Below are 16,066 nucleotides of genomic sequence, written 5' to 3' on the forward strand. Positions count from 1 at the left end.
ATATATACACACATATATATACACACACACATATATATACACACACACACACACATATATATATATATGTTATTAAATGTAGTCATTTAAATTGATTACCTTTTTGTGGTCTGCTTAGGAAATTACTACCTACTCCCAAAATCATGAAGACAATTACTTTTTTCTTTCAAATTACATCTACACTCTGTCCAGAAGGAGCAGGGTGTGAAATAGGGATCAGGACTCTTTCCCCTATGTAATCCAATGCAATCAATGAGATGTAGCATGCTGATTGTATTTCCTGATGAACGATAACTAAAGTGTTCTCAGCACTTGGTTGTATTCAAAGTAAGAGGAAATTTTCATACACTTTGTACCACAGTATATCATTTGGCTTGCTTCTGGCATGAGTTAAGCAGTTCTGTGTTTAGTTCAATGCTGTTAAGCTCTAATTAGTCTGTAATTCTAAGTGACGCCAGGTGCAAATATATTTTCAGACACAAATGCAGGTTCAAGTCCAGAAACCTTGTGATCCTTCCTGCTTTTCACATGATATAGTAATAATAACATAACTTCAGCTATGGGTCAGCTAATGATAGAGACTTACATACTGGCTCATTTAACCCCCCCCCCCCCCCCAACCAAATGGGATAATCCCAAACGGGCTGGGAGCAGAGCAGATGGGACTGCAGACAGAGTAGTTCTTTGTTTACAGGCACTGAGGGCTGATGAGTTGAAGAAAATATCTTGTGCAACACCAACATGGAAGGCTCATTTACAGATGATCAGACTAGGAAAAACCCTCAGAAACTTGCCCAAAGCCACAGGTATTGAGGGCAGAATCTCTGATATCAAATTTTAGACCACTTTGTTCATAAAAGTAACTTGACATTTAGATGTGTTTAACTTAAAGTTGGAGTTGTCGCTACACTATGAAGAATTTTGCAACCTGTTTCTGATTATAAAATTTCATAATATTAAGTTACTTAAACTGTGTTAAGAGTCATTTTACTATCCAGAGGGCTGAGACATTACTGACATAACTATTTGTCAATTATGATGCTTTTTGGTTTGGGTTAACATCTCGTTATCTACCAATCACACTATACACTTAACCACCTGTTAAGTGCTAAGAATGTAGCCCGCTGTTTCGCCCTCTGAAGGGGAGGGTACTTCTGTAAGTGCACAGAGAAACTAGGAGTACAACTCTTTTCTTAAATGTTCCTGAAAGTGTGGCTTGTAAGGTACTTTGTGATTCCTGACATCTTGAGATTCGTTGGAGTAAAATTCAACAAGCAACTGAAAGCTGCCGTGGCTGTTTACGTCCCAGCCTGTAGTTGAAGTACCTTTAATGGAAAGCATAAGGGAAAGTAAGTGCATTGTGTACACAAGCACAGTCACTAAGACAGCGCTGCCTACACTGAATACATTTCTAACCCCTAAAGAGCCACAGGCAGCAGAGGTATGTGTAAGTTATTTTGTGGAGGTGGTAAGTTAGTGCACTGAGAGAAAGGGGTACCTAACTACGCTAGCAAGTGAGGGCAGGGTTCCCGTAGATCCTGTAACGCAGGTGGGCTTTGGTTAAAATTCAACTTCTTGGTATTCCCTCAAAATACTGAACCAAAACTAAGGGGTAAGACCTCAGGGACTGAATTTCTAACAAGCTTCCTGAGAGGTCTGTGTATTGCATGTGCTCATGGCCCTACAGAGAGAGCAGGCAGAAATGCAAGAAAAGCTGTGTAGAGAGAATAGAGGGAGGGTACATCCTTTCAAAGAACCAAAAATAATTTATTAACTTCAACAGCTGAACTAAATCTCATCATGCTACTAAAAATACCCTAATTTGCAGACTATCTGACATTTTCAGCTGCCCTTGGCAAGGCGGCAGATGCTTCTGCTGGAAGCCCTGAAGGTCACACAGGCGGCCCTGGAGCCCATCCCTACTCTTCTGAAGTTGCCTGTTGCTGTGACTTGTTACTGGCTGCAGTCCACAGAGGCCAAGGCAAAGCTCCACCACCTGCAGGCCTTACTGCTGGGGATGCTGAGGGCGCCCTTGCTTGCCATTGTCAACAGCCATGGTAGGTTCTAGAAATCCAGGAATGTTTTGCCAAGTTGTATATGAACTGCACATCCTCAAGAATTCACACAAACAAAAACCCCCGTTACAACAGAACTAGAAGTGAAGGTGCCAAAATGCCCTTTGTTGGCAAAGATTAATAGTTTCATGTGCTGAACTCGGGGCCAGGATATTGGCGCCAGGTTTAGAGCTGGGACATGCTAGTACCACCTAACTCTGCCTGCTCTGAGGTACTGGACACTTCAGTCTGTGAAGCACGCCGGTGCTTTGCCAGTAGTGCTCTGTATTGCATTCTGCTGTCCCATCACCAACACAGCAGCGGCAGCTCAAGAAACTTACATGCACTCTCCCAGAGGTGACACTTCTCGGTATTTCCATCCAGAAGCATTCCTGCCCACATTGGTTTCTATCCTTCTTTAAGGCTATATTGTTTCGATTAATATGTAAGTAATAATAGAAAACATAAAAACTTGTTTCTACTAGAGAAATAACCTGGGTAATTTGTCTGCATTTAAATATTGGGTAAAATAAATGAAGCACTAGAGCATTTTAGTTCTTTAATGCAACTTTCTCCTTAAAAGAAAGACTATGAATGCCATAAAGCTGTCATTGTGTTAACAGTTCTAACATGATAGCTGTTAGCCACAGCTACAAATGACTATTTAAAGTTAAGGTCAAAGAGAAAACTGAGCTTTTTGTAGTAGTCATATTTCAAGCACTTGGCAGCGTAGTGTAGACATGTAAAACTGTGTGTACAGAGACAAAACATTCTCATCATGCCAAGAGTACAGACATCGTCCTACCCCAGTGTATTCTGTGAGTTTAAGAATGAAACAGCATGGACTGAGAACATCCCAAATATTCCGCCTTGCCTGATAGTAGCCTTCAGAGGGACCACAAAAAGGAGTCAGGCCCACAGCTTTAAGAACAGTTTGAAGCTATGTTCTGTTTAAATAAATACAGAAATTCCCTTAGCATGAGCCTATTAAGATTTTTGTGTGAATCCTATAGAAGGGGCATGTCTGTGTTTTCTTTTAGGAAATGTGGACCCCGCACCCAGGCAGGCTCAGTGCCTTGCTTCCCGCTAATTGTGAAAGGTGGGCCTCCTTTTTTATTACTTTCAAGTTGGTCCCAATGTTCTTTTATGCCCCTCTGCTCAACCAGGCCCACAGAAGCTGCATCTCAAGTTATTGCTTCTTGCCCCTTCTCTTATGTAAAGAAGGAGCGTATTAGTCAGATTATTCATACTCTAGTTTTCCTCCTGAGCCTATGAGCTGTCTTTAAACCAGTGTGCTACCCCAAGGGGCTTTGGTGAATGAAAGGAATGAGCAGTAAAGACAGTGAAGAGGATGCTGTTTAATGACGTATTTTTGTAGACACAAATCCTAGAGAATTTACATGTGGACTTGTTTAAGGTCGGGTAGCAGACTGTACAAGATTTAATTTCAAGGAAAATAGTTTGGGGTTGAATAAGTCATCAAGAAAAGGGACCTTCTATGTAAATAAGGCATTTTTGAAACCAGAAGAGAAAAACAACTAGTTTACAAACTAATAGTCTTTGTGGGCCTCGACATTAGTACGTAGGGAAAGTGCAAACTGATGCAGTGTTTTTGCAAATGGTGCCTTTGGGTTGTTTATCTAGGTAAGGAAGATCCACGGGTACATGGTGCCAAGATGTTATATGAAGAATTACAACAGGTGAAGGTGCCCATGCGGCCAGGTACAAGATTGGATTTAGACACAGCTCACGTCTTCTGTCAGTGGCAATCCTGTCTCCAGATGGGCTTGTATCTCAACCAGCTGCTCTCTGCTCCTCTTCCAGAGCCAGACCTAACTCGGTAAGTACCATGGGTACACACAAAGATTTTAAGCAAAGTTTAAAGATTAAAACAAGTTGCTTTGAAAACAATGTTATTATACTCTATCTCAGAATACCGCTTTTACTGAAACTCAAAAATGGGAAACATTTCCAGTTTCCATTGTAGCTACTTTTTCAGTTAGTTGTTAGTAGGGTATAACTAACAACCTCAATTCTTTTGGGTGAGTTATTACTTAATAAGAACTTTTTCTGCCACTCTAACCCTAGGTACATCTTGTTACTGGTATATATGTTTTTTTCTTACCATTTGGCATTCGCTCATAGTTTTTAAATGCCTACTCTATGATAGGGTGCAGTAAGTAAAAACAAAATCTCTATTCTCTTGGAGCTTTCTCTGGGGATTTTTTCTTGTCAGACAGTATAGGAAGAAGGGAGCTGAGCCTATATACCAGAGTTGTTAACTCTGGTATTTAAGCTGAGTGGGACAGATGTGGACCCATGGAAACGTGATCTTTACTAAGATCGGTTAAGCATCTAGGTAATTGTCCATCCAGGAAGTATTAGAAGAAAAGTAAGATTCAAGAAGGCAATGGCTAGAAAGTAGAATTTGAGGTTGTATATATGCTTCATCTCTATCCCATGAATACTCTTCAAGGACAAGATCAAGCTTGACATATGGCACCATAAAGTTTGGCAATAGAAGGGTGACTTGCTTGGTGTTTTTGTGATTTTGGTTTTTTTCTTCTGTTTTGGGGTGTGTGTGTTACTAGAGACTAAACCAGGGCCTTGTGGATGTCAGACAAGCACTCTACCACTGAGCTATAAAACCAGTCCTAGTTTTGTTAATGTATCTCTGGACCTCATATCTGAGCTAACACAAAAACCTTCCACCAAGACTGATAGCTAACACAAAAACCTTCCACCAAGACTGATAAACAGGCCTTTGATCTTTGGGCTGTTTTTTTTCTTTTTCTTTCTTTGATACTTTGTTCTTTCCCCTCCCCCCTCAAAGAAAGAAGTTTTATTTTGTTTTGGCTCATAGTTTGAGGATACAGTCCTTCATGATGGGGAAGGCGTGGCAAACCGGAGCTTTAGGCAGCTGATACTCAAGTCAGGAAGCAGAACGAGATGAGTATTGGTGTTTAGCCTCTCTCCTTTTATTAAACCAGTGGCCCCAGTCTATGGGAGTGGAGATGCCTATAGTTTGGGCGAATCTTCCATCCTCGATTAAACCTTCTTGGAAACTCTCATTGACACATCCAGAGGTGTGTTTCCATGGTGATTCTAAATCCCATTGAGTTGACAATTAAGATTAACCATCACACACAGTATCTTTAGACTGAGACCTGAAAAAGATAAGCAAACCTTCTGAATCCAAACTCTATTTCATTGCAGCTTTGAGATTCTAATCCCAATACATCTAAGACTAACCAATGTCCTTAATAACCTCCTTCTGATGTTTAAGAAAAAAAAAGTATGTTGGTTCTTACAAAATGAGCTGTTTCTTGTTCTCGAGTTTTTCTTCCTCTGCTGCTTAACTTCCTTAGTTATGTGAGGCACAGCTAAGTACAGTGCCAGATACACCACCAGTCCTTTGGTTTCCCCTTTCGCCTGTGTTAACAGGCTCCCTCTGGGAACCACATGCCACAGTTCCCTTCACAACAAAATAGGAGGAACAAAAGCACTTGTGTTTTTTCTAATATGTTTTCTGTGGGATGACTGCTACATCTCAGCCTAATCAAGAATTCTCAAATGTTGATTTCATACTCATTAAATGAGGGCTCAACACTGTTAGCCAAAATATACCGGGTTGGCCAGCTCTGGTCATGAGTCATATTAAATTTAGAGGTTCCAGTTAATCTAATTTTGTATTTGTTTATTGGGGTTTTTATCCAAATGAATGACCATACAAATGATACCATTGCAATTTTTTGATACTGTAATAATAGCCTACTGTTTTGGTTTTCCAAGGCCACTTTACGAAATTCCTTTTCTTTGAAATGTTAAAGATGCCTGCTCAGCTCCAGGCTAGCATCATCGCAAGGTTTAATGTCACCAGCCAAAGTATTCATTTTAGCCACTCAGTTCCAGTAAGTAATGTTAATGGTTATATAGGAGCAGCAAGCAGTGTTTAGATATTTTTATTGAGAATGTTCATTGCACTGAACTGATGCTTTCAAACCATGTCGTCACCCACTGACAGATTGTACAATGGAAGTCTGGTACATGGGCTCTGCCAGCGACTGCCAGCATCTACGTCTGCAGACAGTCTCCTGAGCATGTGTCCTGAGGCAAAGCAGCTTTATGAATGTCTCTTCAGTACCACAAGCTCATGTGCCCCAGCTGAATTATTTCTACCAAAGGCTAAGTCGAACTCAAAAAGCAGGAGGCGGAAGAAAAAGGTTGCCAGCCTGCAAACTACTTCAGACGCCAAGCCCTGGCATGACAGGAGCAATCGATTTGGGCTGTTAATGGTTGAAAGCCTGGAGGAGCATGTAGAGAACTCAGAGCTTGAATAAACACTCTGTAGTACACGAGTAGTTCTAACTTTAAAATTTTTCTTTTACCTCCCTTGAAACTAATTTTTCTTTAGGACTAACCTATTATGGAATAAATCTTATAAGAGATCATCTGAATTCTAAGGTATTTTCTACTGTACTTTCAATACAGCCTGACCTGAGAAATGTCTCTCATTTGTTTACTTGTGCATTGGATGCGGGAACCATGGTGCTTATGTGGAAGTCGGGGAACAACTTGGGAGATCAAACTCGGCTTAGAAGCAACTATCTTTACCTCCTGAGCCATCACTTGCCCAGAAACACCTATACTTAAGCATGCTTCCACTCCTCATGGTCCTTTTCAGCAAATAGTAATATTTTATAATTGTTAAGTTGCAATAGCTTAGCCAACGATATTCATAAGAATAGAAATCCTACATAGTAATTAATTTCCCAGAAATCAGGCGGCTGAGGCAGGAAGATTGAAGGTTTGAGGCCATCTTGGGCAATATTTTGAGATTTTTCTCAAAAATCCAAAATGGTTGAGGTGCTATTCTAAAATTACTACTACTGACAGTAGTAATTTTGTACAAGTGCTGGCTAGTTCCCAAGCTCAAGCAAATAAGCAAGTGGGAGGGGTACACTGGAGCAAGTGTCCAAGTACAGTCTAACTGCTCAGCTGTGGTTCCTCCTCTGTTGTCCCACGGGTACATCCCGTCACCAATAATCTTAACAATGGCTGTGAGTTGCCAGTTTGAACCAGCCCATCTCTCGTTCTTAACAGCTGACAATTCTCTACACTAGGTAGCCAGACACACTTAGAAAATAAACTGGGAATCAACCAGCAAGTATATCCTCGCATGCCTTCAATGTTTCCAAAAATAATGCATGTTGTTTGCTCCTCCACTATTCCATCCTACACACTAGCTTAGTTTCCATTTCAGATATGAGGTCCATTATTTTAGGAGAGCATTGTACTCCTTAGTGGGGTTGCTTTGGTACCTCCAGAGACTGATTTTACTAACAGGATCAAGAACAGAACCGTCCTGTGCATCCATGTTTGAGCAGAAACATCCATGGCCCACAAACAGTAGGTCTAATGTGCACTATGTTACACCAAAGTGTTACCTTCCTTGGTCCTTGGACATAATGTACAAAGTGTGCCAGTGTGAACGTGCCATTCCCTGGCTTACCAACACCACTTTTCAAAACTGCTGCAAACCTTGTGGTATATCTCTAATTTTGGCAACCGGCTTAACAGATCAAGATGGAATGTATGGGCTACAGAGTTTAATTGAAAATCGTATGAATAATACTAGTTGGCTTTTTCTTTCATTAACATGGTTGTCACGTCTAGTCTCAGCACTCAGAAGGAAGGTTACGGAGGGAAGGTTGTGAGCCAGCTTGTACTATAGCATGCATTTGGCTGGCCTGTGCTACTTTTAAGAAAAGTAGAGTTCCTACTAAACACCATTCTTTTGGCTTTCCTTCTCTAACTATTGATTCAGATGGGCAAGTCCCTTGAAATCAACCCATGCAGTAAAGGAAACAGCAACCAGTAGTGTCCATGCTCTCTTGTTCCTTGTGAGAATCAAATACTTTGCCTACCCAGGTATATAATTGTGTATCGGAAGACAGGCCACAGGCACCCCACAGTATCTAGCAGGCTTCACCAGACAGTAACGACATAGTTCCTGACTCCCAAGAGCCATGCTTGCTTAAACTGCTTGGGAAAATGCACACAATGAAAGAATGAGAACACTTTACCAAGTTGGCCACGTACAGACCAGACTTGACTGCTGTGTACTGACACACAAGTCACCAAGAGGCAACGCTGAATCTGAGTTAGATTCACTAAATGAGACTTTGGGCCTGGCCTTTCTTTTCCTCCCTTTTCTGTTTTCTTTTGTTTGGCCTTTTAAGAAGCAGAAAGATGCACACGGTATATACTCACTTATAAGTGGATACTAGAATTATAAGATGGGATAAACATACTAAAATCTGTACACCTAAAGAAGCTAAACAAGAAGGACCCGGGGTAAGACAATCCTTATTCAGAAAGACAAATGGCATGGACACTGGAAGTAGAAGAAAACGAAAAGCAGGACAGGAGCCTACCACAGAGGGCCTCGGAAAGACTCTACCTGGCAGTCTATCAAAGCAGATGCTGAGACTCAATGGCCAAACTTTGGACAGAGTACAGGGAATCATATGAAAGAAGAGGGAGTTAATAAGACCAGGAGAGGACAGGAACTCCACAAGGACCAAATATATCTGGGCACAGGGGCTTGTCTGAGACTGTTTCTCCAAACAAGGACCATGCATAGATATAACCTAGAACCCCTGCTCGGATACAGCCCAAAGCAGCTCAGTATCTAAATGGCTTCCCTAGTAAAGGGGAACAGGGACTGTCTCTGGCATGAACTCTGTGGCTAGCTCTTTGACCTCCCCAACCCCCGTGGGAGGAGCAGCCTAGCTAGGCCACAGAGGAGGACATTGCAGCCAGTCCTGGTGAGACCTGATAAGCTAGGGTCAGATAGAAGGGAGAAGGACCTCCCCTATCAATCAGTGTACTTAAGAGAGGGGAAGGGAGGAGATGAGGGAGGGAGGGTGGAATTGGGAGGGAATAAGGGAGTGAGCTATTAATATAAAAAATAAAAATGTAATTTAAAAAATTTTAAAAAGATTTTTTAAAAAATTAGGTGTAAGAGGCAATGAGAATAGGTGTAAGAGGCAGAATGTGGTGTGTTCCATATTTCCAAAATCTAGTTTCCTGTGTTTTCAGTCAAGTTGTACTCTTTAAACTTGGTTCTAACAAATGAAATCTCACCTGAAGCTTTGGACACGTCAATTTTCAGTTAGCAGTTCAAAGAAACAAATGGAGTGCTAGACAGCTAAGAATCTTGGGGTAAAGCTAGAGGGAAAAAAAAACCATCTACTGTAATAGAATTGCAGCCTGTATTTAGTGGTGGTAAAATTATACTTTATATGTACGTATTTTGTGCAAGTTCTTTTCAGTAACCAAGATCTTGAAAGTTTATTCATATGTAAATATGACCTGTGACAAATTCTAGGCCAGTTGGTCATTAAAAAAAAAGGGCTCAAGTGGACCCTACTATTTCAACTTGAATTCCTGATTTAAATTATTGTAATTTTAGAAGACAAAGACCTTTATTGCCTAAGTGGCCTTACCGTTCCCTCCTCTGTACATAAAAGCAAACGATGACTACATCTCAGCTGTCCTACTGTAAAATAAAATTGCTGGACTCCAAAATACTGCACAAAGTCAAAATAATGTACCTGCAGGCATTTAGTACCTGTCCTAAATAAGCCATGCCTGGCAGTAAAATGTGGTAAATAGCCATTACTGTTACATCTGTACATTAAAAGGAAGAGCAAAGCAAGGAACGAAGGGTGAATATCAAGCAGTAGAAAAGATAACCTAGTGCTCAAAGGGTGAAGACAAGTAGATCGTGGAGGTTAGCCAGTGAACTCTAGGCTCAGTCAAAGAAGCTGTGTAAAAACACAGGGTGGAGCAGGATGGAGGAAGACAACACCCGCTGTCAACCTCTGGCCTCAGCGTAAACACAGCCCACCACATAAGCAAGTGCAAAGCCAGGAAGAGCGTGTGCATTTGCCAAGTCAGGGATGGGAAGCTACAGTTAGGCAGACCCCTGGGTTCACTAGTTGTCCATTCTAGCCTACTGAGTGGCTCCAAGTCTGTGAGGGCCCCAGTCAGACGTGAGGAAAGACAGCTGCTGATGACCTCTGGCCTCCACATGAACACACACCTGTGAGTGTGTCACACGCACAGAAGAAAAGGGATTAAACTGACTCTACTATAAGGATAACCTGTTTTGTAAAGAACTAATGAGGAGCCAAGCATGCCAGTAAGAATAAGTTTAACAATTTTACCTTAGAAATGATAAAAATCATATGAACACATTTTGTTGTAGAGTGTTGTATGAAGACGAGATAAGACTTGGCTGTCAGGCTGTTTTGATTTCTACTATTGAAATTTGTCTTTTCTAAGCTAAATAAGTTTTAGCTTGCTCAAATTAAGCCTCATTCTCTGGGAAATTGGCATTTCTCTTGTGCACCGAAGAGGGTGGGAGAAAGCAGATGATGGATGAGATAGGAGCAGCTACTACATGAGATGGATAAAAACTTGGATGGAAGCCTGTAATCCCAACACTCCGGAGGAAGAGGCAGGTGGATCTTTTGAGTTCGAGGCCAGCCTAGTCTACAAAGCAAGTCCAGGACAGCCAGGGCTACACTGAGATACCCTGTTTTAAAAGAAAAGTGGAGTGGGGATGGGGTAATGTGCTGGATCAAGAAAGTGGGAGGAGAGGGAGGAAATATATGAAGAAAGACTAGAAGCACAAGTGTAGTGAGAATCCTGGAATTTTGGTTTCTTTAAAAAACCCAAAAATATAAGAATATTTTCATTTTAATCCAGGTGTGGGGATATTGAGCTACTCTGCAGCAACTGTATGATTTGTCTCATCTAACTGTATGATTTGTCTCCTGCTCTGGGGAGGTCGCAATTTTGCCAGCTGCAGACAGTTTCTGCCATTGTGTGACATTTGGAATTTGGGTAACTTTTCAGAGGGTATATAAATTCTAGAGCCCTTATAGGCAAGGTAGCTTGTTGGCTGGGTGTTGATGGATCTTGGTTGCAGTTTAAGTAGTCATGTACATAGAAGAAACAAGAAATTAGGTATCCTGATGGCGAAGACCAAACTTGCCCCAAGGAGCACTACACCCCTAACCAGCAGGAAGTAGGCTAGCGATAATGTCATCCCCTTTCCAACCCCTGACTGTATTTGGGAATCTCTTTCCTCTCTATCTTTTTTTTTTTCCTGTCATGTTTAGTGTTAAGGGGCTGAAAGAGAAAAGGGGAGGAGGAGGGTGGAAGAACTCACAAAGTAGCTGCCAGCCATACTCGGGAGCAATGGTAAGCATCTAAAACACTCCACCCACTGTAAGAACAAGACAGCTGACAGCTGGCATATCTTGCTGATGACCTGAGACCAGGCTGAGATACACTTTCTCTACCCAAAAACTTGACACTCAGACTGACACTGAATCTGCTATAGAACCGCATCTTAGAAATGGGAGTTTGCATAGCAGAGAAAACTGGTTCCGCTTACTTGCCAATGGGTGAAATATACATACCTATTTTTCCTCTTGACATTTAAATTGGTAAGCAAGCATTTTCTATAAAGGACCAAATGTTATTTTAATTTTTTATTATTTTAAACTTTATTATATGGGTGTTATTCCTGCATGTATGTCTGTGACTGGTGTCTTTGGTAGCCAAAAGAGTGTAAGATCCCCAGAACTGGTTGGTTGCACATTGCCTGGTAAGTGCTTGGACAGTTCCTGTCTTGGGTCCTCTGAAGAGCACAGTACTCTTATCCACTGGACCACCTCCCCAGCTCTGGTGTTTTGAGCCTTGCATAAAAACAATAGCAATCAATATGTAAATGTATGTAACTGTTCCAAGAAACCATTAAAAAAAACAAACAAACAGGTAGCATGCAGCTCCAGCCAAAACACCATCACTTGTCAGCTTCTCAGTAACAGCTCCACATGAGTGAGGCCATACAGGGGATTAAAAGAAATAATTTAACATCCATACCTACAGCTAATTTTTGGGCTTTCCAGACCAGTGCCACCTGAAAAGATAATTGTGAAATATAATGGAATCCTACTACACAACTAGACAGATGGCTATGAGGAGAGCTGCATCAAAACACACTAGTATGTAACTTCCTCAGGTTCATCTAAGCATGAGATGCAGTTTCTCGTCTTCCCTACATACATTCTTTACACAATCAGCTATGTTATGTAATACAAACTTGTTCTATACTGCTTCACGGATAATGTTCTGTAAGCCTTGTACACCAGCCTCTTTCATATTATGGCTGTAAGATGCAGACCTGACAAACAGGAGCTAACTGACCATAAGATGGCACCAAAATGCCACTTCTCAGCTAATACGCACTTCAGTATGCTTAAAACAGGAAAACTTTATATATGTATTTCTAAAGTATTTTAAAAGCTGTAAGAAAGCACATTTTGTCAGATTTAAAGACATAAAGAAACCACCTCAAAACAAATCTTTTCATCAAATCTAACCATTTGTCCAATTTCTGCTCAGAGACATTGGGATATGTGCTTTCTGTAGAAAGCATTATCAAGAGGAAGAAATGCAACTAATACTTCTAAAATAAACTGAGTGTGGTGGTACATGCTTTCATCCCAACACTCAGGAGGAGCCAGAGGCAAGGGGGTCCCTGAGTTCGAGACCAGCCTGGTCTATAGAGTAAGTTCCGGGACAGCCAGGGCTACACAGAAAAACCCTGTCTCAAAAAGCAACCCCCACCAAAAAAAAAAAAAAAAAAAAAAAAGGAAGAATATTTTAATTCTGATGGGCCTAACAGCTACAGAGCCATCACAGAAATGTAAGCTACAGAGGATTTTGTCAGTTTGGCTAGAATGGAGCAAAAGGGTAACAAACAAGAAAAGATGACCAAGGACAGTCCTACTACAACTACCACTCTGAGTACACTCATGTACTCTACACAAGAACACTGACAGGCTCAGAGTCATGCAAACAAACACCACGGAAGAAGGAAAGCTAAGATTCACAATGTTTTCAATTTTCTCCTCACACTTGATCCTATGATTCAATCTTGAATAAAAGTTCTTTTGCCTAACTTCTGCCTAGATTTATAAACAGTGACTTGAATTTCTAACATTTTTCTAAAGATGAAACCTTACATTTCCCCCTCAAATTTATAGCAGTGTTTTCCCTTGACAACCTGTACGGTACAGCAACAGAACCATCACACACATACACCCCTTCCTCTTTCAAGGCATCTGAAGCCATCTTAAGCTGGTCTCTGCTTTAAATACAGGTGAGATCTGTGATTCTCAAAACTAAGGTTAATGAATACTGTCCCCAAAACTGGACATAGTGCTCCAGTCCTGTATGAAAGGAGGCAAGTGGGGCCTCGGCTAGAACAGGAAGCAGAGCTCTCTACTTCTACAACTCTTCATCAAGCATGCTGTTGTCTAGTTTCGTACCATTTGCCCATCACACAGCACACTTTAAACTATAGTGCTCTCAGATTCATAGACACATTCATTCTCTCTCCCTTACCTACTAAGAGAATCCAACTACAAATACTAGAGGTTCCTCCAATGGTTCAGACCAACATTTCCATTTTAATAAAAGACTCCATTTGCATGCTCTGTAGCAAAGGAGACTACAAGGTTCCTACTGCTGCCTTTGTAATGTATCCCCGTTTGCTGATTGTTAACTCCGTCAAACGTTTTAAAGAATCGTGTTCTGTCAAGATGAGCTTTCTTACATTTATTTATTACTTGTACATGCTCATGTATATGAGCACAGGCGGTGTGGTGCATGCAAGGAGCTAAGAAAACATCCTGTGAAAGTCAGTTCTCTCCATCATGTGGGCTCTGGGGCTTGAACTCAGACCCTTCCGGATTAGTGGCAAGCTCCTTTAACCACTCTACTCATTTTATTAATTTGTTTTTGTCAACCTCAAAGATACCATGAGCTTCTCATTTCAAAAAGCCTGTGTCCCACTAAGGCCTACTGTCTCAACAGCTCAAAAGCATCTCTTCCAGCATGCCACAGTTCAACAGCTCTGCCTTCACCACCTCCAGCCTAACTATTCAGCTCTTCACAGTACACTTGCCACCCAAATAACAGAAATTCTGTTGGTCTCATGTTTCTTCTACTCCGCACCAAGCCTTCTGTGGATACTCAACTGTTCAGGTGCAAAAGTCCACTGCCTTTTGGCTAGAACTTCCCCGTCAAAGGAATTGGTAATATGCCACTATTCCTAGGAAGTTTTTTTGTTTGTTTATTTCTTTTTTGTTTGTTTGTTGGCAACTGTCTCCCACAAAATTGTAATACTTTAGACAGTGTATTTCACACTGTCTCTAGAGTAACCTGAAGCTCCTAAAGTAAGATAGTATTTATAAACCTAACACTGCCACAATGTTTACAGAAAATTATGTCTGCTACATGAGCATATTATCCATTATCAGCAATAGCCAACTCTGACAAGTACAAGCAAAACCATCACACCAAAGTCTAATTGAACTCAACAGTCATATCAAATGCCAGCTAAGCTCACCACAAAAGCTTGTTCAGCCACAGACCTGTGGCATTAATATTTTATATCCTCATATGTTAGTGCATACACACCACTCACAATTTAGATTACAGAGCTTAGTCTGAAAAACCACTTCAAACATTTTCAAATGCCAAAGTGAACTGTGTGCTGTATTTATTTTGATGTATATATACTTTTAAAATAAATGTACAAAGATCACTATTGACATTGATAAAAAATAGCTTTAAGTTTTCTCATCTGCTTTTCCTGTCCAAGAAGTATTGAAGGGCAAGAATGTCATTGTGTTCCTAGTACGCTCAGGTACTAAATTAAATGAAAATATAATCAATTCATCTCACTTCTTCGATGAGTCATTCAAGCCAAACACACTGCACAAAAATTGCCAAGCAACAAAGGCTGAAAGCAGTATGATGCTAATTAATTCATAAATGAAATGGTTACTGTTGCTACCAATTCATTTCTGTGAGAAACTATTTTAAGTGTGGAAAAAACTCAACTTACTTAAGATCTACATCAGAGAGATCCCAAATTACAGCAACTTCAGAAAGATTACCATTGTATCAGATGTATGGTGAGTGACTGTAAAATGTAAAAACAACATGTCTTGTCCTCATGCAGGTCCTTTATGCGGCTGAAAAAATCCCATATCCTAGAGGGTGGGGCTCCTCAGGTTGTATAACCTCACTGTTACTTCCCTCGGGATCTCCCAGTGCCCAGCACAGCATACCTGTGCCTTTAGCTTTTAGCATTTGAGTTATCTACCTAACTGGTGAATTATTTCAAGGTCATCCCTTCTTTGATGTTTAGCTACTATGCAACTAAATAACTTAAAGAAGTAGTCCTACTGGGAGGGAGGGAAAAAAAAAAAAATCAAAGGAACAGCCAGGGACAAGTCCTAGGACCGAGTGAAAATTAAAGTTAGATGCAAGCACAACTAAATGATCCATGCTGATTTGGACTGATACAATGTATAAAGTTGAAATCTGGATCTGTACTGCACATTGTTTTCAAAACTACAAAACTTTCTGTATCTTTCAGCATCTACAGATATAATTTTAATATTAACAACACTAACTGGAAAGTCATTAGTGAACTTATGAAAAAAATCATTTTATTTTTATAGTTCAAAAACGAAGAGAAAAGATAGGCACATTCATTTCATGAGTCATATTCTCAACCTATAATGTAAAACAAAGAAGACTGGATATGCACTTAATATGTATTTTCAAGTCTGTAACAGAATGTAAAAACCATTATAAAATTTAGCTATGAGACATCAAACCTTTAAGAGTTGATCAGACAATGATTTCATGTTCCACCTAACCAGACAGAACAATGTACACTTGACAGTGCAGACATTCTGGCTCCTTATGCTCATGCTTCAGTAGTAAAGACTCAAACAACAGAATTCTCCTATCAATGACAGCACATCAGTGTTAACATTCACCATTAATATTGAACAAGGCTAGGAACAGTTTATCTGACAGCTTATGAAATACAAAACTCAACACTTACC

General features: G+C 40.5%; 2 protein-coding genes across 9 annotated transcripts in view; one reads left to right on the top strand and one right to left on the bottom strand.

Moving 5' to 3' along the window:
• Positions 1 to 6,505, top strand: part of Aste1 (asteroid homolog 1) — a 12,329-nt gene extending 5,824 nt beyond the window's left edge. For all 5 annotated transcript variants that reach the window (XM_055629479.1, XM_055629481.1, XM_055629480.1 and 2 more), the window contains 3 exons: positions 1,847 to 2,057; positions 3,699 to 3,894; positions 6,079 to 6,505. In XM_055629479.1, the coding sequence (XP_055485454.1) occupies positions 1,847 to 2,057; positions 3,699 to 3,894; positions 6,079 to 6,394 (723 nt within the window). In that variant the 3' untranslated portion in view covers positions 6,395 to 6,505. The remainder of the gene's footprint in view (positions 1 to 1,846; positions 2,058 to 3,698; positions 3,895 to 6,078) is intronic.
• Atp2c1 (ATPase secretory pathway Ca2+ transporting 1) overlaps positions 4,866 to 16,066 on the bottom strand; it is a 106,556-nt gene continuing 95,355 nt past the window's right edge. For all 4 annotated transcript variants that reach the window (XM_055629474.1, XM_055629478.1, XM_055629475.1 and 1 more), the window contains one exon: positions 4,866 to 5,221. In XM_055629474.1, the coding sequence (XP_055485449.1) occupies positions 5,210 to 5,221 (12 nt within the window). In that variant the 3' untranslated portion in view covers positions 4,866 to 5,209. The remainder of the gene's footprint in view (positions 5,222 to 16,066) is intronic.

Source organism: Psammomys obesus, unplaced genomic scaffold, assembly GCF_907164565.1.
Source record: "Psammomys obesus unplaced genomic scaffold, mPsaObe1.curated_primary_1811, whole genome shotgun sequence".
Classification (NCBI taxonomy): domain Eukaryota; kingdom Metazoa; phylum Chordata; class Mammalia; order Rodentia; family Muridae; genus Psammomys; species Psammomys obesus.